The 23,964-nt window shown below is 39.8% G+C and overlaps 1 protein-coding gene across 1 annotated transcript in view; it reads left to right on the top strand.

Moving 5' to 3' along the window:
• The window catches only part of LAMB4 (laminin subunit beta 4), a 132,623-nt gene that overhangs the window by 82,898 nt on the left and 25,761 nt on the right, over positions 1-23,964 (top strand). The window contains exons 25-29 of the mRNA XM_037070657.1: positions 1,229-1,325; positions 4,435-4,810; positions 8,898-9,058; positions 16,604-16,809; positions 17,395-17,559. Coding sequence (XP_036926552.1) covers positions 1,229-1,325; positions 4,435-4,810; positions 8,898-9,058; positions 16,604-16,809; positions 17,395-17,559 — 1,005 coding nt within the window. The remainder of the gene's footprint in view (positions 1-1,228; positions 1,326-4,434; positions 4,811-8,897; positions 9,059-16,603; positions 16,810-17,394; positions 17,560-23,964) is intronic.

Raw genomic sequence — 23,964 nt, 5'->3', positions numbered from 1 at the left:
GGGCTGTCAAGGAAGCAATGCCCATTAGGGGAGGGGGATACCCAGGTTCGGGGCAGGCATTGTTCCATTGTCCTCTGTACTAGCCTGGTGGTTCTTTGAGCAGTGTTGTCATTTCTGAGTACTTTTTAAACATTATACTGACAAACTTATATGTGTCTAAAAGAAGACAACTGAGACCGTGGATAGAACCATGCTATTCTGTGGTGAAGACTTGAAAGAATTATGGGTGGCCAGCGGAGGAAGAGCAGCAAATGCAAGTTGAGAATGACTATGTATAGTTGAGTTGTGGAAAGGACAGTAAGAGGGAAGCAGGAGGCTGCCTGTTTTGTACAGCCCCTAAGATGTGCCTCAGAATAATGGGAACAAGTTACAAGGTGCAGATTCTGCATTAGTATAATAAAGCATTGCCCAGCAGTCAAGGACAACTAGCAATATGACAGATCTCAGGGGCAAAAACCTTCCCATAGCTCTATTTGAGTAGAAGCTAGTGGTTATTCCAAAGATGGGTAGAAACATAGTAACCCCATCACTTTTTGAATCCAGCTATGTGTTCACTGGAATAATACCAGTGGGGTTGCTGTTGTTTAAGTAGATTTGGTCAAGTATAACCTAGTACCACTACAACAGTCATTTGCGTCTATATTTTCCTCTTGTTAATTTTGCAACTCCCTCAGTTTTCAAAACAGCTGGTCAAAAACCCAGTTCAACACTCTCTCCAAAACACAGCTAAATAACTGTCGTTAAATGATCAAACATCAAGTGCAAAAAATAATGTCTTGTTGAGCAAAACACTGGTCCAACTGGGAGAAACTCCACTGGACATTCCATCATGGAAACATTATTTGCTGAATTAATTGATGAATGTTCAGCCAGGTCTTTAGCCTCTCTGTGTTTTGGGAGAACTCCAGTAACTGTAGAGGAAAAGAATGTGGCCCATTTCCCATTAAGTGTTTTGTTTTCATTTACATCTGTGTATGTTTCCCAGTTTGGGGCCACCTGTCCTTGAACAGCTGGATGCAGGCGGTATATTCAAGAGCCCTAAGCCAAACAGGAACTCCTGATTCTTGGCATTGTCAGAGGTCATTGCTGGCCGTGGGAATCATCTTTCCTCTGACTTTGCACAGCTGTATGTTCTAAATCACTGGAGGGAAAACTGTTTTGTACTAAAATGCATTATTTTTTTAGATCAGAAAGCTTGTCAATTCCTCACCCATGAATGTTCTCACAGGTTACAGGCCAGTGTCTGTGTAAATTAGGCTATGGTGGGAGACGCTGCAGTGAGTGCCAGGAAGATTACTACGGTGGCCCACTGGGGCGATGCATTCGTAAGTATTGGTAATTCTAAAAACATGAGTACAGTCAGCCTGGTCCTACCACAAGCGTGCTATGTACCAGCTGAATTTCAAACTTCATTATTTGTTAGAAAACTCACCAATTTTAATTCCAGTTTTAAAAATAATATTTTTGTGGCCCTATAAAAAAGATATTTGCCCTGTATTAAATGTTAGCCTATGTTCAAACTTGTGTCCCATATTAACATTCCTCAAAATCATTAAAATGGAACTGACCTCTGGGGTTATGACTTACAGCCAATTCTCTGCTATTTGGAAGCGTGTTGACAAAAACAGCTACTCTGGATTGAGGTACAGGCTGGGAGACATGGCAGGAAGCTGGCGGAGGCTCCTCAACATGACCCTCTCATAAATCTGGGTCTATCACATATCCACTCATTCATTTACTTTAAAACATCAATACAGTGTCTACTGAGTACTCTAGGTAGTGAACAAATAAGACAAAGCCCCCAAATTCAAGGCGTTTGAGTTCTAGTGCCTGTCATGCCACATCTTAGCACTTGTTGTAGGATTTAGGACCAACGTGATCCAACAGAACTTCCTGTCGAGATGGAGGTGCTGTACATCTGCTCTTCCCAGTGCAGGAGCCACGTGCAGCCGTTGGGCATTTGCAGTGTGGCTGGTGCAAATGAGAAAAAGAATGGTGATTTCATTTAATGTATTTACATCTAAATGGCCACATGTAGTTAGTAGCTACCAAATTGGACAGTGTGGATTTAAAATCTGGGTTAGGTTCTAAGAAAAGGGGTTTTTGAGTCTCCGTTTAAAGTCAGCCCCTGAAAGAAGTCAACCCAAAGAAATAACAGACATGATAGGCTTGTCATCTACACACATTGCAACTCTTTGTTCCTTTCCATTTTTAAAATAAATGTGCTTTAGTGGCTTAAAAATGCTTTTATTTCCTTGTCCCATTCCAATATTTATTTTGAATGGTTTTCCCCAGTTTCCTAAATGGAATTGCTACTTTAAAAACCAGGGAGGTTTTTTTACTCTTGGAAAATCTGCCTTAGAGGGCCTCTTTCCTTGTGTCCTTCTAATATTTCAATAATCTCATTTTATGAAAATGCTTTCATCTTTTATGGAGAAAACTTTGTAAATGGTCAGCTCAGGCCACAGACCCCACTCAAAGTCCTGGAGGAGAGCTGTTAGCAGGGCCTTGGCCTCCGGCTGTCGAGGTGACAGCGTGCTGCTCCCACGCAGTTCCTGCTGTGGCCTCTGGACCAGAGCAAACCTGCCAGGCAGTTGCCCAGTGGAGGGGCCTAATATGGCAATCAGTTTTCATTTGTCATTAGCATTATTTTTATTCTAGCTATCAAATGCATATTTAAATCTCTTGTTCCTTGCAGTTAGTCCAATTACACAGGCTAGTGATTCCCTGGCCCTTTGGAAACTGAAGTAACTTCCTCCATCCTTAGGCTTCATCAAAAACCTACTTAATTAACATGCATGTACTATAGATGTTTTTATTATTAAGGTAAAACAAATTTAAGTCTCTCCCTTTTTGAAAACACTTTATTTTTTAGAGCGATTTTAGGGTCACAGCAAACTTGAGAGGAAGGTACAGAAATGTCCGTACACCGCCTGCCCCGATAAATGCATTACCTCCCCCGTGATCAGCATCCCCAAGACAGTGATGCATTTGTTACGACTGATGGATCCACCCTGAAGCATTATAATCGCCAAAGTCCATAATTTGTCCTATAGTCCACTCTTGGAACTGAACATCCTATAGGTTTGGATAAGTGTATAGTGACATGTATCCATTCATTATAGTAGCATACAGAATATTTAGACTGCCCTAAAAATCCTCCATGCTCTGCCTATTCTATCTAGTGCCCCACCTCCACTCCCACCTCACTGCTGGCAACTGCAAATCTTCGTATTGTTTCAACAGTTTTGTCTTTTCTAGAATGTCCTATAGTTGGAATCATACAGTAGGTAGTCTTTTCAAATTGGCTGATTTCACTTAGTTAAGAAGCTTTTAAGTTTCCTCTACATTGTGTCATGGCTTAAAGCTCATTTGTTTTTAACTGAATAATTTTTTTATTATATAATTGTACCACAGCTTATTTATCCATTCACCCACTGAACAACATCTTGGTTACTACCAAGTTTTGGCAATTCTGAAAAGTTGCTATAAGCGTTTGTATGCAGATTTTTGTGTGGATATAAATTTTCATCTCCTTTGGGTAAATACCAAGGAATGACCTCCCCTCTCCCCCTGCTTTTTTTTTTTTTTTTTTTTTTTAGAATGGGATAGTTCTCCATCTATAATGGAAGACAGTATGAGTCAGCACACCCAGACCGGGCTTTACTGAGAAACGGTGTGGTCATGGGAATTCTTAGAGTCTTTGACGTGACCAAGTCACCCCTGGGGACACAAGCTGTGGTCACTAGTGTATTGTCAACAGTTAGATTCATGTTCCTCATTGAAATAGGTAAAGAACCGAGAGACAAACACTCACCCTCACATTTTTAAAAAGCACCTAATTGTTTCCATGTAGAAACCATGGACTGATTTGTTAGTGGAATGAAAAGAACAATGCTATATATTTTTAAATCTTTGTTTATTCTTTTCTATATTTATTTCCTCCTTAACTAAGCCTTATCTCAGTACAGGGCTAATTTGCAGTTGAGTGATTTCCTACCTTTAAAGTATCTGTAAATGCTTGATACTCTGAGGTCACTGTTAATGAGGAAATTATCTAAAGAAATGGTGTGAGGTAAATACATTGGGGCACTAAATCACTCTGAGGGTACAAATCTGTGTGTCAAAGAGAACAGATGTCCATAATGGGGTTTTCCCCCTAAAAATGTGAAGTTTTTCATTTTCATTTTTAATAGTTCATTTTATTGTATTTTCCCATTACCATTCATTTCCCTATACCCTCTTCCACCTCCAAGAAATGTTGTATTTTAATGGCCATTGCACAGGTTCCTGAATTTGTACTGGTTTTAAATGTTCACCTTACAAATGGGGACTGGGGAGGTCTTCAGGAAAGGGGGGGCTCTTTATTCTTGAGCTAGTCATAAGCAAAAGACCAGGTGAATAACATCTCTACTCCTTCTCTCATTTTTTTAGCATGTGACTGCAACAGGGAAGGTACCCAGAAGCCCATCTGTGACCAGAACACTGGCATGTGTCACTGCCGGGAAGGTGTCAGTGGCCAGCGATGTGATCACTGTGCACGGGGTCATGGCCAGGAATTCCCTGCTTGTCTTCGGTGTCACTCATGCTTTGATCAATGGGACCACACCATTTCTTCCCTCTCCAAAGCGGTGCATGGGTTAATTAGGCTGGCCGCTAACATGGAAGATAAAAGCAAAAACCTGCCTATCTGTGAGTCTGATTTCAAAGGCCTCAGAGAGAACATGTCTGAAATAGAAAGGATTTTAAAACATCCTGTCTTCTCATCTGGGGAATTCTTAAAAGTCAAGAATTATCATGACACTGTTCGGTAAGATTTTTTTTTTTAAGATTTAAAAATTTTACTTAGTTCAATTTTGTTTTTAACAGGCTTCGGGGTTTCTCTTATACTTTTTAAAAATATATTTTGTTAATTATGCCATTATAGTTGTACCATTTTCCCCCCTCCAACCTTCATACCCCGTCCCCCCTGCACACCCCCTTCCCCCTACATTTTCCCCTTTTAGTTTATGTCCATGTGTCCTAAGTTCTTTGGCTTCTACATGTCCCACACTACTCTTGCCCTCCCCCTGTCTATTTTCTCCCCACCATCTATGCTACTTATTCTCTGTACCTTCTCTCCCCTTCTCCTCCTCCCCCTCCCCTGTTGCTAACCCTCCATGTGATCTCCATTTCTGTGGCTCTACTCCTGATCTAGCTGTCCTCCTAGAATGCTTTTGTTTTAGGTGTGGTTGTTAGTAACTGTGAGTTTGCTGTCCTTTCACTGTTCCTATTTTTCATCTTCTTTTTCTAGATAAGTCCCTTTAACATTTCATATAATAAGGGCTTGGTGATGATGAACTCCTTGAATTTGATCTTATCTGAGAAGCACTTTATCTGCCCTTCCATTCTAAATGAGAGCTTTGCTGGATAGAGCAATCTTGGATGTAGGTCCTTGCATTTCATGACTTGGAATATTTCTTTCTAGCCCCTTCTTGCCTGTAAGGACTCTTTTGAGAAATCTGCTGACAGTCTGATGGGCATTCCTTTGTAGGTGATTTTCCACTTATCTCTTGCTGCTTCTAGGATTCTCTCCTTCATTTTAATCTTGGATAATGTAATTATGATGTGCCTTGGTGTGTTCCTTCTCGGGTCCAACTTCTTTGGGACTCTCTGAGCTTCCTGGACTTCCTGGAAGTCTATTTCCTTTGCCAGATTGGGGAAGTTCTCCTTTATTATTTGTTCGAATAAGTTTTCCACTTGTTGCTCTTCCTCTTCCCCTTTTGGTACCCCTATAAATCGGATGTTGGAACATTTAAAGATGTCCTGGAGGTTCCTAAGCCTCTCTTCATTTTTTTGAATTCTTGTTTCTTCATTCTTTTCTGGTTGGATGTTTCTTTCTTTCTTCTGGTCCACTCCATTGATTTGAGTCCCAGTTTCCTTTCCATCACTATTGGTTTCCTGTGCATTTTCCTTCATTTCCCTTAGTGTAGCCTTCATTTGTTCATCTAATTTTTGACCAAAATCAACCAGTTCTGTCAGCATCTTGATCACCAGTATTTTGAACTATGCATCTGATAGGTTGGCTATCTCTTGGTCAATTAGAAGTATTGGCTCTGGGGCTTTGATTTGTTCTTGTGTTTGAGCCATAATCTTTTGGTCTGGTTGTGCTTGTTACATATGAGGGGCGGAGCCTTAGGTGTTAACCAGGGCAGGGCAACCCAGTCAACCCATGTCTCTGGGCTGTGACACTGTATGTGGGGGTGTGATCAGAGAGGGAACAATGTGCTTGCTCTACTATCTCAGATTTCAGTCCCCTCTGCCACTTCCCACAAGCAAATTGGGCCCTTCTGGTGCTTGTTCCCGGGTGGGTGGGCTTGTGTATGTTCTAGAACCCTGTGGGTTTCTCCAACAACCTCTCCTGTGAGGCTGGGAGTCTCTCCCAGCATCTCAGCTCCCACAAGTGTTTTCAATCCATGCTTTTAGGCTTTATTTCCTGGCACCAGGGCCCTGGGTTGCATGGTCTGTCTCACTGTCCATTTTTGCCTGGTTTATCTGAGCTCCACTGTGTGTCCGAGGTCAGCCAACCACCTTGTGCACCTCACTGGGTTTGCTCATTTCCTCCCTGCACCCAGATCTGCCAACCATCGCTTTTTTCTGTCGGGACCCCTCTCCACCAGCCACTGACTCTGCCCCTCTTACCAGTTCGGATGAATGGTTCATTGTCAGACTTCTGCCTGTTCTGGTTTGTTTTTGTTTCTAAATCTTTGTTGTCCTTAATTTTGGTTGTACAAGGAGGCACAGTGTTTCCACCTATGCCTCCATCTTGGCTGGACGTCTGTTAGGTAAGATTTATGCTCGAGCAATAGATAGGAAGTTCCTGATCTATTTTAACTTCTACTGAGCTTTAACAGCTTTCAGTTTAGAAATGTACTTAAATGTATGTTGATATTAAAGAAATGATAACCGTCCAGTTAATTGATAAATAGTCAGGCTGGTAATTATGTTTGTCTCTTTTTTAAAAAATAATTTTTATTTTTCAGTAATATTGCGCACAATTTTATGTTAGTTTCAGATGCACACCACAGTGATTAGACATTTATATAACTTACTAAATGATCAATCACCCTGATAAATCTAGTCCCCATCTGATACCTTATATAGTTATTAGGATATTATTGACTATCTTACCTATGCTGTACTTTACATCCTTGACTATTCTGTAACTATAATTTGTATGTCTTAATGCCCTCACCTTTTCACCCATTCCCCAATGCTGCTCTATCTGACAATCATCAAAATGTTCTCTGTATAAGTCCATTTCTGATCTGCTTGTTTATTTATTTTGGTTTTCATTGTAGATGCCACATACAAGTGAAATCATATGGTATTTGTCTTTCTCTGTTGGACTTGTTTCACTCAGCATAATACCCTCTAGGTTCACCCATGTTGTTGCAGATGGCAAGATTTCATTCTTTTTTTTATGGCTGAGTCATATTTTATTGTATATATGTACCATTTCTTCTTTATCTATTCATCTATTGATGGACGCTTAAGTTGCTTCCATTTCTTGGCTACTGTAAATAATGCTGCAGTGAATACGTGGCTGCACATGTCTTTTTGATTTAGTGTTTTGGATTTCTTCAGGTAAATGCCCAGAAGTGGAATTGCTCAATTCCTCACTGTCTCTCGTTATGGCCTTTATTTTAAAGTCTATTTTGTCTGGTATAAGTATTGCTACCCCAGCTTTTTTTGTTCCATTTTTATCTTCATGAAATATCTTTTTCTATCCCTTTACTTTTGGTCTGTGCGGTCTTTAAATCTGAAGTGAGTCTCTCGTAGACAACATGTAAGGGCCTTTTTTTTGTTATTCATTCAGCCACTGTATGTCTTTTGATTGGAATATTTAATCTATTTGCATTTAAAGTAACTGTTGATAGATATGTAGTTATTGCCATTTTAGTATTCATATTTTTATCTCTTTTTCTTAAAGAAGACTATTATTTCTTGCAATACTGAGTTGGTAGAGATGAACTCCTTTAGCTTTTTCCTTGTCTGGGATGCTTTTTATCTGTCCTTTGATTCTAAATGATAGCTTTGCTGGGTAAAGTAATCTTGGTTGGAAGTCTTTAATTTTCATCACTTTGAATATGTCATACCAATCCCTTCTGGCCTGCAAAATTTCTTTCAAGAAACCAGCCAACAGCCTTATGGGGGAGCTCCCTTGTAAATAACTAATTGCTTTTCTCTTGCTGATTTTAAGATTCTCTCTTTGTCTTTAACCTTTGGCATTTTATTATGTTGTGTCTTGTCGTGGGCCTCTTTGGGTTCATCTTAATTTGTAGCATCAGAGAAGACGGTAATGGCAAATGAACACATGCAGGGTACACTTACAAACAAGGAACCTCCTTGTCACTTGTGGGAATGAAAAGTTACGACCATGTATAGAAATAGCAGTAAAAAAAAACATTGCTGGAAGCAGATATATTCTAAATGAAGAACTGGTCTTTATCCTTGTCTGTGCAGTGGTTCTGTGTTGAGAGCTGAATGTAGATTGGCTCTTTCAGGCTGATTTAAACATGCCATATCTAAATATATAGGTTTGAAATGCAAAGCAAAGGGAGACAGAGTATAAACAGCTGATATTGAAAGATTCAAAAACCTTTATTCTACTAGACCTTGTATGCTGATCATATCTTAAGTGGGTGATGAAATATTCCAGGAAGCTGAATTAATGAGAAAGACATAAGTCATAAACAGAATTATAAACTGTCAAATGAAAAATGGGGTGGGGGCAATCTATTCTAATTATGAGGTAATTGCCCTAATAATAAGGATAATTTTTTCACATATGTTTTTCTACCAATTTACCAAATGTAATATATGCTTCTCTATGTTTATTTTCATTTCCCCTGTAGGAAACAAATTATGCAGCTAAGTGAGCAACTGAAAACAGTGTATGAATTTCAAGATCTGAAAGAAACAATAATAAAAATGACAAATGAATCAAACTTCTTATTTGAAAATCTTCAGGAAGAAATCGATTTGCACTCCAGTGCCCATAATGCAAGCATCATGGGTAAGAGAGAAAATGCATTTCAACTGTCTGTTTCTGGACAAATGTTTATAAAATCCATAGTGCATACCATTAGCAAGTCACCCTGTGCTTATTGCCAAAGTGCCCACGCACTTCAGAACATGAAAACACACTCATTGACCATGTTATTTGTACATGAATATTTCAACTTTTTAAATATTGCAGAACCCGGATAACATTTGCTCAAAATCATGAATAAAGCTAACAATGTCTGGTATTAAACAAATACCAAAGGAACCTACTAGAGCCAAACCATGCAAGGGGTCTTGTGAAATCAGCAAATTAGAAATTCTAACAAGTATAAGGGAACAAGAGAGATATGTTTCTATGTTGTCCTGCAGATGAGCTACCCCATTTCCAGCAACTATAAATACAATGGAATATTAGCAAAAAGAACTTCCTCATAAGAACTTTGTAGGGAGTTTCAAGTCATGTAACATACTGGAAGCCCACAATTTGCATTGTATAGCTCTCAAAGATGAATGGGAGCTGTGGCAAAGCCAAGGTAAACTTGGAGGAGAAATGGAACACAGAAGCAAAACTTTGAGTAGCTCTTCTCCTGATCTCTGATGAGATATCTGTTGGATTTGGAAATGGACAACTTGATACTAACAGGAGGGGCAGCACTAAATGTATTCACACCTAACCCATCTGATTGAAAGGTAAAGTGAAAATATATATGAAACCCATCTCAAGGCCAAAACACTGTCTGCTTTTCTTTGTCCTATGTGTATGTTCCTGTTTTTCCATCAGAACTTGATCTAAAAAAAACAAAATACCTGACAATTATGACCCTAAAGGCAGACCTACATTTAGTGAAATAATTACTGATGATGCTCAATAAATGCCATGCCAAGAGAGAAGGATTTGCTGATTCCACTGAGAGAACTAGAACTCTCCAGGCAGTTGTCCAAACCAGGGAGAAGAATGGAAAGACACCCGCTTGCTACGCCTCTTGATTTTGCAGGTCAATAGCAGTTACTGAGCTCTTTCTCAATGTCTGACACTCTGCTGGGGACATGAACATTGCATGTCCTTGCCCTTAATTTATTCCAATCTAGTGGGAAGACAGGTATATAAGCAATTACAAACAAAAAAGTCTAAATTAGAGCTTCTTCAGTTGCTTCACAAATGAAGTAGCGAAACAGAATTCCTCTCTGAGTTTATTAGGAAAGGCTTCAGGGAATAGGTGACAAAGGAACTGGGCTTCACAGAATGAAGATAAATTTTCCAGACAAAGAAAGAAAATAATTCCAAGTAATAGGAATATGGTTTGTTTTGTTTTGTTTCAGGATAAATGAAACTCATGTGTGTTAAGGGTATAGTAGGGTAAGAACCAGGGAGGTTTAAAAGATAAGGTGTACTTGGTGCCTGGATGATGGTTATGTAAGGGGTAGAGAACAAGACCTCGTGCCTCTGGTTCCTAAGATATGAAGTTATAGTTTACAGCCCTAAATATTATCATTTACATTAAAATATACCATATTACTTTCATGAATTTGCATTTTAATAAAAATATGGAAAATATAGAAAAGTGACACAGATTCTATACCCAAACTCCCCTGGCTTCAAATCCTGGCTTCCTCTCTTCCTAGCAGTGAGATCTTGGGCAAAGAGCTTACCTCCTCAAGAAATTACAACTGACACCACAGAAATACAAAGGATTGTAAGAAATTACTATGAAGAACTATATGCCAAGAAATTTGAAAACCTAGGTGAAATGGAAAAATTTCTAGAAAAAATATAATCTTCCAAAACTCAATGAAGAAGAAGCAGAAAGCCTGAACAGACCAATAACAGCAGATGAAATTGAAGCAATAATCAAAAAACTTCCAAAACACAAAAGCCCTGGACCAGATGGTTTCACAGGAGAATTCCACAAAGCATTTAAGGAAGAGTTAACCCCCATCCTTCACAGAATGTTCAAAAGAATTCAAAAAGACAGAAGACTCACAAACTCTTTTCATGAAGCCAGCATCATCCTAATCCCAAAGCCAGATAAAGACACAACAAAGGAAGAAAATATCAGGCCAGTATCACTGATGAACATAGACCCTAAAATTCTCATCCAAATATTGGAAAACCGCATCCAACAATACATCAAAAAGATCATACACCACGACCAAGTGGGATTCATCCTAGGGGTGCAAAGATGGTTCAATATTTACAAATCAGTAAATGTAATACATTACATAAACAAAAGCAAAGACAAAAATCACATGATCATATCAATAGATGAGGAAAAAGCATTTGATAAGATACAGCACCCATTTATGATGAAAACACTCAGCAAAGTGGAAATAGAGGGAGGATTCCTCAACATAATAAAGGCCATATATGACAGGCCTATAGCCAACATCATACTCAATGGGCAAAAACTAAAAGCTTTTCCACTAAGACCAGGAACAAGACAAGGTTCTCCACTTTCACCACTTCTATTCAATATAGTATTAGAAATTTCAGCCACAGCAATCAGACAAGATAAGGAAATAAAAGGCATCCAAATCAGAGAGGAGGAAACAAAACTGTCACTGTTTGCAGATGACATGATAGTGTACATGGAAAATGCTATAGACTCCACCCCAAAACTGCTCAACCTAATAAATGAATTTGGCAACACAGAGGGATAAAAAGTCAATATCCAGAAATCAAAGGTATTTTTGTATGCCAACAATGAAGCAGCAGAAGCAGAAATCAAGAAAAGAATCCCATTTGATAGAGCAAAAACAAAAATAAAATACCTAGGAATAAACATAACCAAGGAGATAAAAGACCTATATGCAGAAAACTACACAAAACCAAAGAAAGAAATCAAGGAAGACACAAACAAATGGAAATATACACTGTGTTCATGGACTGGAAGAATTAGCATCATCAAAATGTCCATACTACCCAAAGCAATTCACAGATTCAATGCAATACCTATTAAAGTACCAATGGCATATTTCAGACATAGAACAAACACTTCAAAAATTTATATGGAACCACATACAACCCCAAATAGCTGTAGCCATTTTTTTCTTTTTTTTTTCTCTTTTTTAAAATATATTTTATTGATTATACCATTACACTTGTTCTATTCCCCCCTTCATTCCCCTCCACCCGCACACTCCCTCCCCCACCATTCTCCCCCCTTAGTTTATAACCATGTGTCTCAAGTTCTTTAGATTCTATATTTCCCCCACTATTCTTGCCCTCCCCCCTATCTATTTTCTACCTACCATCTATGCTATTTTCTGTGCCTTCTCCCCCTATCTCCCCCTCCCACCCCCCTGTTTCTAACCCTCCATGTGATCTTCATTTCTATGGTTCCACTCCTGATCTAGCTGTCCTCTTGGTTTGCTTTTGTTTTAGGTGTGGTTGTTAATAACTGTGTGTTTGCTGTCCTTTCGCTGTTAATATTTTTCATCTTCTTTTTCTTATATAAGTCCCTTTAGCATTCCATATAATAAGGGCTTGGTGATGATGAACTCCTTGAACTTGATCTCATTTGAGAAGCACTTTATCTGTCCTTCCATTCTAAATGAAAGTTTTGCTGGATAAAGCAATCTTGGCTGTAGGTCTTTGGATTTCATGACTTGGAATACTTCTTTCCAGCCCCTTCTTGCCTGTAAGGTCTCTTTTGAGAAATCCGCTGACAGTCTGATGGGTACTCCTTTGTAGGTGACTGTCCCCTTATCCCTTGCTGCTTCTAGGATTCTCTCCTTCATTTTAGTCTTGGCTAATGTAATTATGATGTGCCTTGGTGTGTTCCTTCTTGGGTCCAACTTCTTTGGCACTCTCTGAGCTTCCTGGATTTCCTGGAAGTCTATTTCCTTTGCCAGACTGGGGAAGTTCTCCTTTATTATTTGTTCAAATACGTTTTCCACTCGTGGCTGTTTCTTTCCCCCTTCTGGTACCCCTATAATCCGGATGTTGGAATGTTTAAAGATGTCCTGGAGGTTCCTAAGCCTCTCCTCATTGTTTTGAATTCTCATTTCTTCATTCCTTTCTGGTCAGATGTTTCATTCTTCCTTCTGGTCCATTCCATTGATTTGAGTCCCAGTTTCCTTTCCATCACTATTGGTTTCCTGTGCATCTCCCTTCATTTCAATTAGTTTAGCCTTCATATGTTCCTCTAATTTGTGACTATAATCTACCAGTTCTGTGAGCATCCTGATAAATAGTGTCTTGAATTGTGCATCTGAGAGGTTTGCTATTTCCTGGTCACTTAGAGTTATTGGCTCTGGGACTTTGAGTTCTTCTTGCACCATCTTTTGGGCTGTTCATGCCTGTTCTGTAGCAGGATCATAGCCCTAAAGTGTTCACTAGAACAGGGCAACTAAGTCGCTGGGTTGTGACGTTGTATGTGGGGGCGGGGTCAAAGAGGTACAATGGCCTCCTGTCTGCTGCCTGCTGCCGCAGCCCTGGCGCCGCCGCCACCACCGTCACCAGGCCCACACGTTTCGTTCCACTGCACGCAAGTGTGCCACCGCCGTCAGCCCTCCACCACTGGGTTTGCCCCCAGGGGCCTGTGTGGTCCGTCTCACTGTGCGCGAATGTGCGACCGCGGTCAGTCTGCCCCACACCCCGACTGGTTCGGGGCTGCCTGCGCACCTAGGACGGGGGATCTGTCCTGCCTGACCCAGCTCCGCTGCTGGCTCCGCCTCTCTTACCGTCCCCGTTGAACGGTTCGTAGTTGTCGGGCTTCCGTATAATTCCGTTTTCTGGTCTTTGGGTGTGTCCTAGTTCTCCAAACCTCCCACTTGGTTGTGGGAAAAGGCACAGTGTTTCCACCTATGCCTCCATCTTGGCAGAAGTCCAGCTATAGCCATTTTGAGAAAGAAGAGCAAAGTAGGAGGGGTCACAATACCTGATATCAAACTGTATTACAAGGCCACTGTAATCAAAAGAGCCTGACTGGCATAAAAACAGGCACATAGACCAATGGAATAGAACAGAGAGCCCAGAAATAAACCCAAATCTCTACAGTCAATTAATATTTGAGAAAGCGGGCAGTAACATAAAATGGAGTAAAGATAGCATCTTCAACAAATGGTGTTGGGAGAACTGGACAGCTACATGCAAAAAAATGAAACTCGAGCACCAACTTACAAAGTGGAATAAATAAATTCAAGGTGGAAAAAAGACTTAAATATAAACCGTGACACCATTAAAGTCCTAGAGGAGAACATTGGCAGGAAAATCTCAGATATTTCACGCAGCAACATTTTTACTGATATGTCCCGTAGAGCAAGGGGCATAAAGAATTCTTACCGGTCAGGTTGAATGGTTGGTTGTTGTCAGAATTCTGTATAGTTCAATTTTCTGTTCTTTGGCTGTGTCTTTGGTCTCCAAATCTTTGTTGTATTCAAACTTGGTTGTGGGAGAAGGCACAGTGTTTCCACCTACACCTCCTTCTTGGCGGAAGTCCCCCTACTAAAATATTTTCTAACACTAAATTAAATTCTAATGTTAAACTGTGCATATTGGTAGAATTTTAAATATACACTTGAATTGATAAAAAGTTATTCTTTACTTTGCGAGACCTATAGTTTTCAAAACCTTAGGAATTTTCACATTCCAATGTAGTATTTACTATTAAAAAAATATGTCCACTGGTTTGTGTTCTATAAACATATAGTAATGGAAATATTACAGAAATAGAAAAAGAATAACCAAATGGGATCTCATCAAAATTAAAAGCTTCTGCGTGGCTAAAGAAAACAGTACTGAAATAAAAAGAGAGCCAATGGTATGGGAAAACATATTTACCAATGATACCTCAGGCAAGGGTTGAAGCTCCAAAATATACAAAGAACTTACATGACTCCACTCTTAAGACGTGCAACCCAATTAAAAGGTGGGCAAAGGACTTGAACAAACACTTCTCCAAGGGGGACATACAGAGGATCCAGAGATACATGAAAAGATGCTCTATATCGCTAGTTATCAGAGAGATGCAAATTGAAACCACAATGAGATACCACTTTACACCAGTCAGAATGGCCATCATAAACAAAGCAACAAACAACAAGTGTTGGAGAGGTGGTAGAGAAAAGGGGACCCTAGTTCACCGTTGGTGGGATTGCAGACTGGTACAACCATTATGGAAAACAGTATGGAATTTTCTCAGAAAACTAAAATTGGACTTGCCTTTTGACCCAGCAATTCCACTGCTAGGATTGTATCCTAAGAACCCTAAAACACCAATCCCAAAGAACATATGCACCCCAATGTTCATAGCAGCACAATTTACAATAGCCAAGAGCTGGAAGCAACCTAGGTGCCCATCAGTAAATGAATGGATCAGAAACCTATGCTACATATACACAATGGAATTCTATGCAGCAGAAAGAAAGAAGGAGCTTGTACCCTTTGCAACAGCATGGATGAAACTGGAAAGCATTCTGCTGAGTGAAATAAGCCAGGCGATGAAAGACAAATACCATATGATCTCACCTTTAACAGGAACCTAAGCAACAAAACAAACAAGCAAGCAAAATATAACCAAAGACACTGAAATAGAGAACAGGCTGACAGAGACCAGAGGGGAGGGAATTTTAGGGGAAAAGGGGAAGGGTTTACAGGAATAAGTATAAAGGACACATGCACCAAAACTAAGGGAGGAGAAATGGGAGGGAGGTGGGGATCACTGGTGGGGGGTGAACTGGGATGGGAGTAAAAGATAGAAAACTGTACTTGAACAATGAAAATAAATACATTTTTTAAAAAAGAGCTTACCTCTTCAAAACCTCATTTACTCACTTGTTAAATGGGGGTGATCACACTAATGCGCACCTCACAGTGTTCTGTGAAGGTTAAGAAAGGAAATGGATGGTAAGTACAGGCATATGGAAAGTACCCAACAGATGTGGGCAGTTGTCATCAGAGGTCAACAAAGACACTTGACAGTTTGCCAGCAAATCCTACCTACAGCCTGTTTTTGTAAATCAAATTTCATTAGGAGACAACCTCACTGATTTATTTATATGTTGTCTGCTGCTGCTTTCACACAACATTGCCAGAATTGACTTTTTGTGACAGAAACACTATGGCTGGCAAACCAAAAACATTTATTCCCAGCCGTTTTACAGAACAAGTTTGTCTACTCAGTATGGTTAGGTAAATTTAGTTGGTTTATTATATTCAGGTTCATAATACATAATTCATATACTTGTGGAACACTTTACAAAGTATTTTCATATCTCACTTAATCCTCTCCAATTATCACCACAATTTACAGATAAGAACACATTAAGAGGTTAAGCAATTTGCTCAAGGACATATCCAGACAGTAAAAGATGAGCTAACACTCAAATGCATTCCTGCAGATGTAGATCTGAATGTTCTATGTCTATTATATCTATATTTATTATACTACATGAACTCCTCCCTCATGAAGTGCAAATCCAAGAAAGAATGTTGAATTTTTATATTGTCATTTAAATAAAGATAGTAGTCCAATTGTGAAATGATTGTCTTGATAGCCAATGTATATTTTCACTTCTTTTCACAACATTTATTTTACCTCAATTTGTAATATAGATTCCTCAGAGAACATCAAGAAGCATTATCACAGATCGTCATCTGCTGAAAAAAAAATAAGTGAAATTACTTCCATCATAAATAATTCTGAAAAAACCAGGACTGATTTACTTAACATCTTAGATACACTAACCTCAAAAAAAAACTTGTCATTAAAAAAATTAAAACAGATTAAAATGCCAGATATCCAAATATTGAAGAAAAAGGTAAATATTCATATGGTATAATAAAAATGTTCATAGTCTCTACTTGGCATACAAATCTCTTCAATTATATTTTCCTGTCATACCTCATATTTTTTAAATTTTTGTATTAATATATACATATATATGTTCTATTATCTAATGTATAAATCATATAAATATATTTATATTTTTATTTCTTAAGTCAAAGTTTAAGAAATATCAAAGAGTAAAACTTGTAGCTTGACTTTATTGTTTTGTATTATTTACTACTTCCCAAAGAGTACTGTTTGCTATTTCTGCTTATTTATGAGGTAACTTTTATTTTTTTTAAATAAAATTAGCATGGAAATGCTAAACATTTGACAATTTTCCTCAAAAAATATAAGTATAAAAATGACATTGGTTGGCACAAGGCTGATAATAAATAATTTAGATACTGATTTAGTTATCTAAGAAACATTTTATGGGTCATATCTATACAGTAAATATTAACTACTATTGAAGAATAACATGAATAGACAGTGCCTTGCCTCAGTGAGCCTGGATGACATCTAAAAGAACTCTGCCAGGAAATCGTTTTTTAATATAAGTCATCTCTCCTGTCAGGTGTGTGGAGAACGAGGGGAGAACGAGTCATGTGTGCTCTCGTCATGTAGTGGCCCAAGCTGTCGTGACTCCCTGACGCTTTCAAGGAATGCTCTTCATAAAGCTAAGCAAACAGAGTCCATGATTCATCATTTGATCAATCAGACTCAAGAGCTGAAGAATCAGGTAAATAATGTCTTTTCCTGTCCATCCGTAAAGCAATAAAGAAAGCAAATTCTTTGAAATTTTTAAAACTGCCATTTAGAATATAAGCAAAAGGATGATTCTAGACATTAGGCATTATTGTTAGGCCTGGAAATATAGGAAATAGATGTATAGATAAATGTAGACTTAGAAGTAGATGTGAACATTGATGTATTTTCTATTTCTGTAATATTTCCATTGCTATATGTTTATAGAACACAAACTTCAGTGGACATATTTTTTAATAGTAAATACTACATTGGAATGTGAAAATTCCTAAGGTTTTGAAAACTATAGGTCTCGAATAGAATAACTTTTTATCAATTCAAGTGTATATTTAAAATTCTACCAATATGCACAGTTTAACATTAGAATTTAATTTAGTGTTAGAAAATATTTTAACAGGGGGACTTCCGCCAACATGGAGGCGTAGGTGGAAACACTGTGCCTTCTCCCACAACCAAGTTTGAATACAACAAAGGTTTGGAGAACAAAGACGGAGCCAAAGCAGAGAAAATTGAACTATATGGAAGTCCGACAACAACCAACCATTCAACCAGACCTGTAAGAGGAGCGGAGCCAGCAGCAGAGTGGGGACAGGCAAGAAAGATCCCCCGACCCCAGGCACACAGGCAGCTCTGCATCGGGCTGACCCAGTGAGGGCTCGAGGCAGTGGGCTGGCTGCAGTCACACATTCACGTGCAGACAAACCAGCAAAGGAGTGAGTAGTGAGACAGACTATGCAGGCCCCAGCAGGTGAACCCAGCAGCGGGCTACCATGGTTGCACATTCATGCCCAGTGGGACAGACCGCACAGCCCGCGGTGGTGGCAGGAGGGAGCAGAGGGGGCCCGCCATTGCTTTCCTTTGGCCCTGGCCCCACATACAGCATCACAACCCAGCAACTGTTTTGCCCCACCCTGGTGAACACCTAGGGCTCTGCTCCTCATACAAAACAGGCACAAACAGTCCAAAAGATGGCTCAAGAAGAACTGAAAGCCCCAGAGCCCATAACTCTAAGCAACCAGGAAATAGCAAACCTCTCAGATGCACAATTCAAGACACTGGGGATCAGGATGCTCACAGAACTGGTTGATTATAGTCACAAATTAGAGGAACACATGAAGGCTAAACTAATTGAAATGAAGGGAAATGCACAGGAAACCAATAGTGATGGAAAGGAAACTGGGACTCAAATCAAGGGGGTGGACCAGAAGGAAGAAAGAAATGACCAAACAGGAAAAAGTAAAGTTACAAGAATTCAAAAAAAATGAGGAGAGAATTAGGAACTTCCAGGACATGTTTAAACATTCCAACATCTGAATTATAGGGGTACCAGAAGGGGAAAAGAAACAGCCACGAGTGGAAAACATATTTGAACAAATAATAAAGGAGAACTCCCCCAGTCTGGCAAAGGAAATAGACTTCCAGGAAATCCAGGAAGCTCAGAGAGTCCCAAAGAAGTTGGACCCAAGAAGGAACACACCAAGGCACATCATAATTACATTATCCAAGATTAAAATGAAGGAGAGAATCCTAGAAGCAGCAAGAGATAAGGGGACAGTCACCTACAAAGGAGTACCCATCAGACTGTCAGTGGATTTCTCAAAAGAGACATTACAGGCGAGAAAGAGCTGGAAGGAAGTATTCCAAGTCATGAAATCTAAAGACCTACATCCAAGACTGCTCTACCCAGCAAAGCTTTCATTTAGAATGGAAGGGCAGATAAAGTGCTTCTCAGATAAGATCAAATTCAAGGAGTTCATCATCACCAAGCCCTTATTATATGAAATGTTAAAGGGACTTATATAAGAAAAAGAAGATAAAAATAGGAACAGCAAACTCACAGTTACTAACAACCACACCTAAAACAAAAGCAAACCAAGAGGACAGCTAGATCAGGAGCAGAACCATAGAAATGAAGAACACATGGAGGGTTAGCAACAGGGGAATGGGAGGAGGAGAAGGGGGGTGAAGATACAGAAAATAAGTAGCATAGACAGTAGGTAAAAAATAGGTAGGGGGGAGGGCAAGAATAGTAGGGGAAATATAGAATCTAAAGAACTTGAGACACGTGGTCATAAACTAAAGGGGGGAAGGGTGAGGGAGGGGTGTGTAGGGTGGAGGGGAATGAAGGGGGGGAATAGAACTGTAATGGTATAATCAATAAAATATATTTTTAAAAAAACAAATAGAACAGAAACAGAATCATAGATATAGAGATGATTTGGAAAGTTATCAGTTGGGAGGAGGAAGAGGCTAAATGGGAAAAGGTGCATGGATTAAGAAGTATGACTTGGTAGGTACAGAAAAGACAAGGGGATGTTAAGAACAGTATAGGAAATGGAGCTGCCAAAGAACTTTTATGCACGACCCACAGGCATGAACTAAGGTGGGGATTGCCAGAGGGAATGGGGAATCCCAGGTAGAGGGGGCCAAAGGGAGAAAACTTCAGACAACTCTTGTTGGGAACTGGCCTGCCTGATTTCAGAAACTGTAACCCCCACATAGCTAAGGCTGAGTGAGTGACCTTTGGACCATAAGCCACTAAGGAGACAAAGCTTATCTCCCAGGCAGGGGTGCCACCTCTGCCCCTTTTACTTCACCCTGCCTGCCCCCAATGCATGATTGGTTAGTCCATAATGGGTAAGATTCCTCAAGGAAGGGACAACCTAAGACAAGCATGATCACACGGGCCCCCAGGGAAGGACTGGGTGGGGGGCTATAGCAAAAGCGGATGATGAACCCTCACCCCTCAGCTTTGACATAGCCTGAGTCCTCATTCTGTCTGCAAGAAGTCTCCTAATCTCTTGGCCGCATGACTTAAGTGTGGAACAATGACAGAGGGTGGTGCAGTCCTGTGCTGGAAAGGCGTAAGAAAGAATAGATAAAATCCTTCGGATCCTGCTTTGCTAAGAATGCTCCCAATTAAATGATAAGGGTCTGAGAAGGAAATGAGTTTGTTTCCCAAAGTTTTTTAGTCCTTTAGCTAACAGACTCTGACTCAGAATAAGCCCTTGTAGTTCTTTGTATGCTATCTATTGTTTAATTCTTCCTGTTTTACAATGATTAATGAGCTTTACCTGTATTCCTGTGCAAAATGAACCCAGTAAAAGCCCATTGAGGAAAAGGCTCTTGGCCCTTCTCCTTGGAGAGATCAGCCACCTTTCCTCCCTAAGCACATCATGTCTTGGTAGACTCATCTGCATGGAATGGGGAAGGGGGCCCTGAAGGCAGAGCCCCCACCCAAACTGTAGTAGCATAATCAATAAAATATATTTAAAAACACTATCATGTTTATCAACCTAGGAAGGAATTCAAGGCATAAGGGTATATTCCTATTAAAATATTTTCTTATTTTTTAAAAATATATTTTATTGATTATACTATTACAGTTGTTCTATTCCCCCCTTCATTCCCCTCCACCCTACACACCCGCTCCCCAACCCTTCCTCCCCTTTAGTTTATGACCACCTGTCTCAAGTTCTTTAGATTCTATATTTCCCCTACTATTCTTGCCCTCCCCCCTACCTATTTTTTACCTACTGTCTATGCTACTTATTTTCTGTATCTTCTCCCCCCTTCTCTGCCTCCCATTCCCCTGTTGCTAACCCTCCATGTGTTCTTCATTTCTATGATTCTGCTCCTGATCTAGCTGTCCTCTTTTAGTTCGCTTGTTTTAGGTGGGGTTGTTAATAACTGTGAGTTTGCTGTCCTTTCACCGTTCCTATTTTTATCTTCTTTTTCTTAGATAAGTCTCTTTAACATTTCATATAATAAGGGCTTGGTGATGATGAACTCCTTGAATTTGATCTTATCTGAGAAGCATTTTATGTCCTTCCATTCTAAATGAAAGCTTTGCTGAATAGAGCAATCTTGGATGTAGGTCTTCGGATTTCATGACTTGGAATACTTCCTTCCAGCTCCTTCTTGCCTGGAAGGTCTCTTTTGAGAAATCAGCTGACTGTCTGATGGGAACTCCTTTGTAGGTGACTGTCCCCTTTTCTCTTGCTGCTTCTAGGATTCTCTCCTTCATTTTAATTCTGGCTAATGTAATTATGATGTGCCTTGGTGTGTTCCTTCTTGGGTCCAACTTCTTTGGGACTCTCTGAGCTTCCTGGATTTCCTGGAAGTCTATTTCCTTTGCCAGACTGGGGGAGTACTCCTTTATTATTTGTTCAAATATGTTTTCCACTCGTGGCTGTTTCTTTTCCCCTTCTGGTACCCCTATAATTCAGATGTTGGAATGTTTAAACATGTCCTGGAAGTTCCTAATTCTCTCCTCATTTTTTTTGAATTCTTGTAACTTTACTTTTTCCTGTTTGGTCATTTCTTTCTTCCTTCTGGTCCACCCCCTTGATTTGAGTCCCAGTTTCCTTTCCATCACTATTGGTTTCCTGTGCATTTCCCTTCATTTCAATTAGTTTAGCCTTCATGTGTTCCTCTAATTTGTGACTATAATCAACCAGTTCTGTGAGCATCCTGATCCCCAGTGTCTTGAATTGTGCATCTGAGAGTTTTGCTATTTCCTGGTCACTTAGAGTTATGGGCTCTGGGGCTTTGAGTTGTTCTTGAGCCATAGTTTGGATTGTTTGTGCCTGTTTTGTATGAGGAGCAGAGCCCTAGGTGTTCACCAGGGTGGGGCAAAACAGTTGCTGGGTTGTGATGCTGTATGTGGGGGCAGGGCCAAAGGAAGACAATGGCGAGCACCCTGTGCTTCCTCCCGCTGCCACCGTGGGCTGTAGGATTTGTCCCACTGAGCTCGAATGGGCTGCGCAATTCGTCCCACTGCACGTGAGTGGGCTGTGTGATTCGTCCCACTGCTCAGGAATGTGTGACCGTGGTCAGCTGCTGCTGGGTTCATTGCTGGGGGCTTCGCGGTCTGTCTCACTTCTCACTCCCGCCATCCCATACCCTCACTGTGGCCGCTGGCGCTACCCCGGATGCCTGGGCACTTGGGGTCACGGGACCCTTCCTGCCTGACCCTGCTCTGCTGCTGGCTCCAACCCTCTTACCGGTCTGGTAGAACGGTTTGTTGTTGTTGGACTTCCGTATAGTTCAATTTTCTGTTCTTTGGCTGCATCTTTGTTCTCCAAACCTTTGTTGTATTCAAATTTGGTTGTGGGAGAAGGCACAGTGTTTCCACCTATGCCTCCATCTTGGCGAAATTCCCTCTATTTGTTTGCTTAGTTATTTAGATTCAACTATTTGATAGTTGTGAATTTATAGCCATTTCCCTGTTCATTGTTTTGATCTTCTTCTTTTTCTTATACAATTCCCTTTAGCACTTCATTTAATAATAGCTTGGTGATGGTGAATTCCTTTAGTTTTATCTCAACTGAGAAGTACTTTATCTGCCCTTCCATTCTAAATGATAGCTTTGCTGGATAGAAAACCTATAACCTATAACCTATCTAGGTTAGTGGTTATAGTGCTAAAGTACTAACCTATCTAGGTTATAGGTTCCTGCTTTTCATCCCTTTGAATATTTTTTCCAGTCCTTTCTAGCCTGCAAAGTTTCTTTTCGAGAAATCAGCTGATAGTTGTATCTAAACTGCTTTGTAGGAAACTATCTGCTTTTCTCTTGCTGCTTTTAAGAGTCTCTCTTTTAGCCCTGGCTGGTGTAGCTCAGTGGATTGAGCGCAGGCCTGCGAAACAGACAATCATGGTTTGATTCCCAGTCAGAGCACATGCCAGGGTTGCAGACCAGTTCCCAGCAGGGGACTCATGAGAGGCAACCATACATTGATATTTCTCTCCTTCCCTTCCCTTCTAAAGTTAAATAAATAAAATCTTTAAAAAAGGGAGTCTCTCTTTTTCTTTAACCTTTGGCATTTTAATTATAATGTGTCTTGGTGTGGTCCTGTTTGTATCCATCTTATTTGGGACTCTCTGTACTTCCTGGGCTCGAATGTCTATTTTCTTCACCAAATTAGGGAAGTTTTATTTCATTATTTTTTTTTCAAATAGATTTCCAATTTCTTGCTTTCTCTTCCCCTTCTGACACCCCTATGATGTTAATGTTGGTAAGCTTGAAGTTGTCCAAGAGGCTACTTACCTTGTCCTCTTTTTTCTTTTTCAGATTCTTTTTTTATCTTGTTCTGGTTGAATGCTTTTTTTCTTCCTTGTGTTCCAAATTATTGATTTGATTATTGGTTTCATCCACTCCATTGTTGATTCCCTGTAATTTTTTTTTATTTCACTTAGTGGAAACCTCATTTCTGTCTGGGTCTTTTTTATGCTGTTGAAGTATCCAGTGAGTTCTTTGAGCATGCTAATAAGAAGCGTTTTGAACTCCATATCTGATAGATTGCTTATTTCCCCTTTGTTTAATTTTTTTCTGGAGTTTTGATCCTTTCCTTAATTTGGGCCATATTTCTTTGTCTCT

Source organism: Sturnira hondurensis, unplaced genomic scaffold, assembly GCF_014824575.4.
Source record: "Sturnira hondurensis isolate 20B ecotype Veracruz unplaced genomic scaffold, ASM1482457v3 Scaffold0018877, whole genome shotgun sequence".
In the NCBI taxonomy this organism is placed as follows: Eukaryota; Metazoa; Chordata; class Mammalia; order Chiroptera; family Phyllostomidae; genus Sturnira; species Sturnira hondurensis.
Note: the sequence above shows the minus strand (reverse complement) of the source record. Positions and strands in the feature narration are given on the sequence as shown.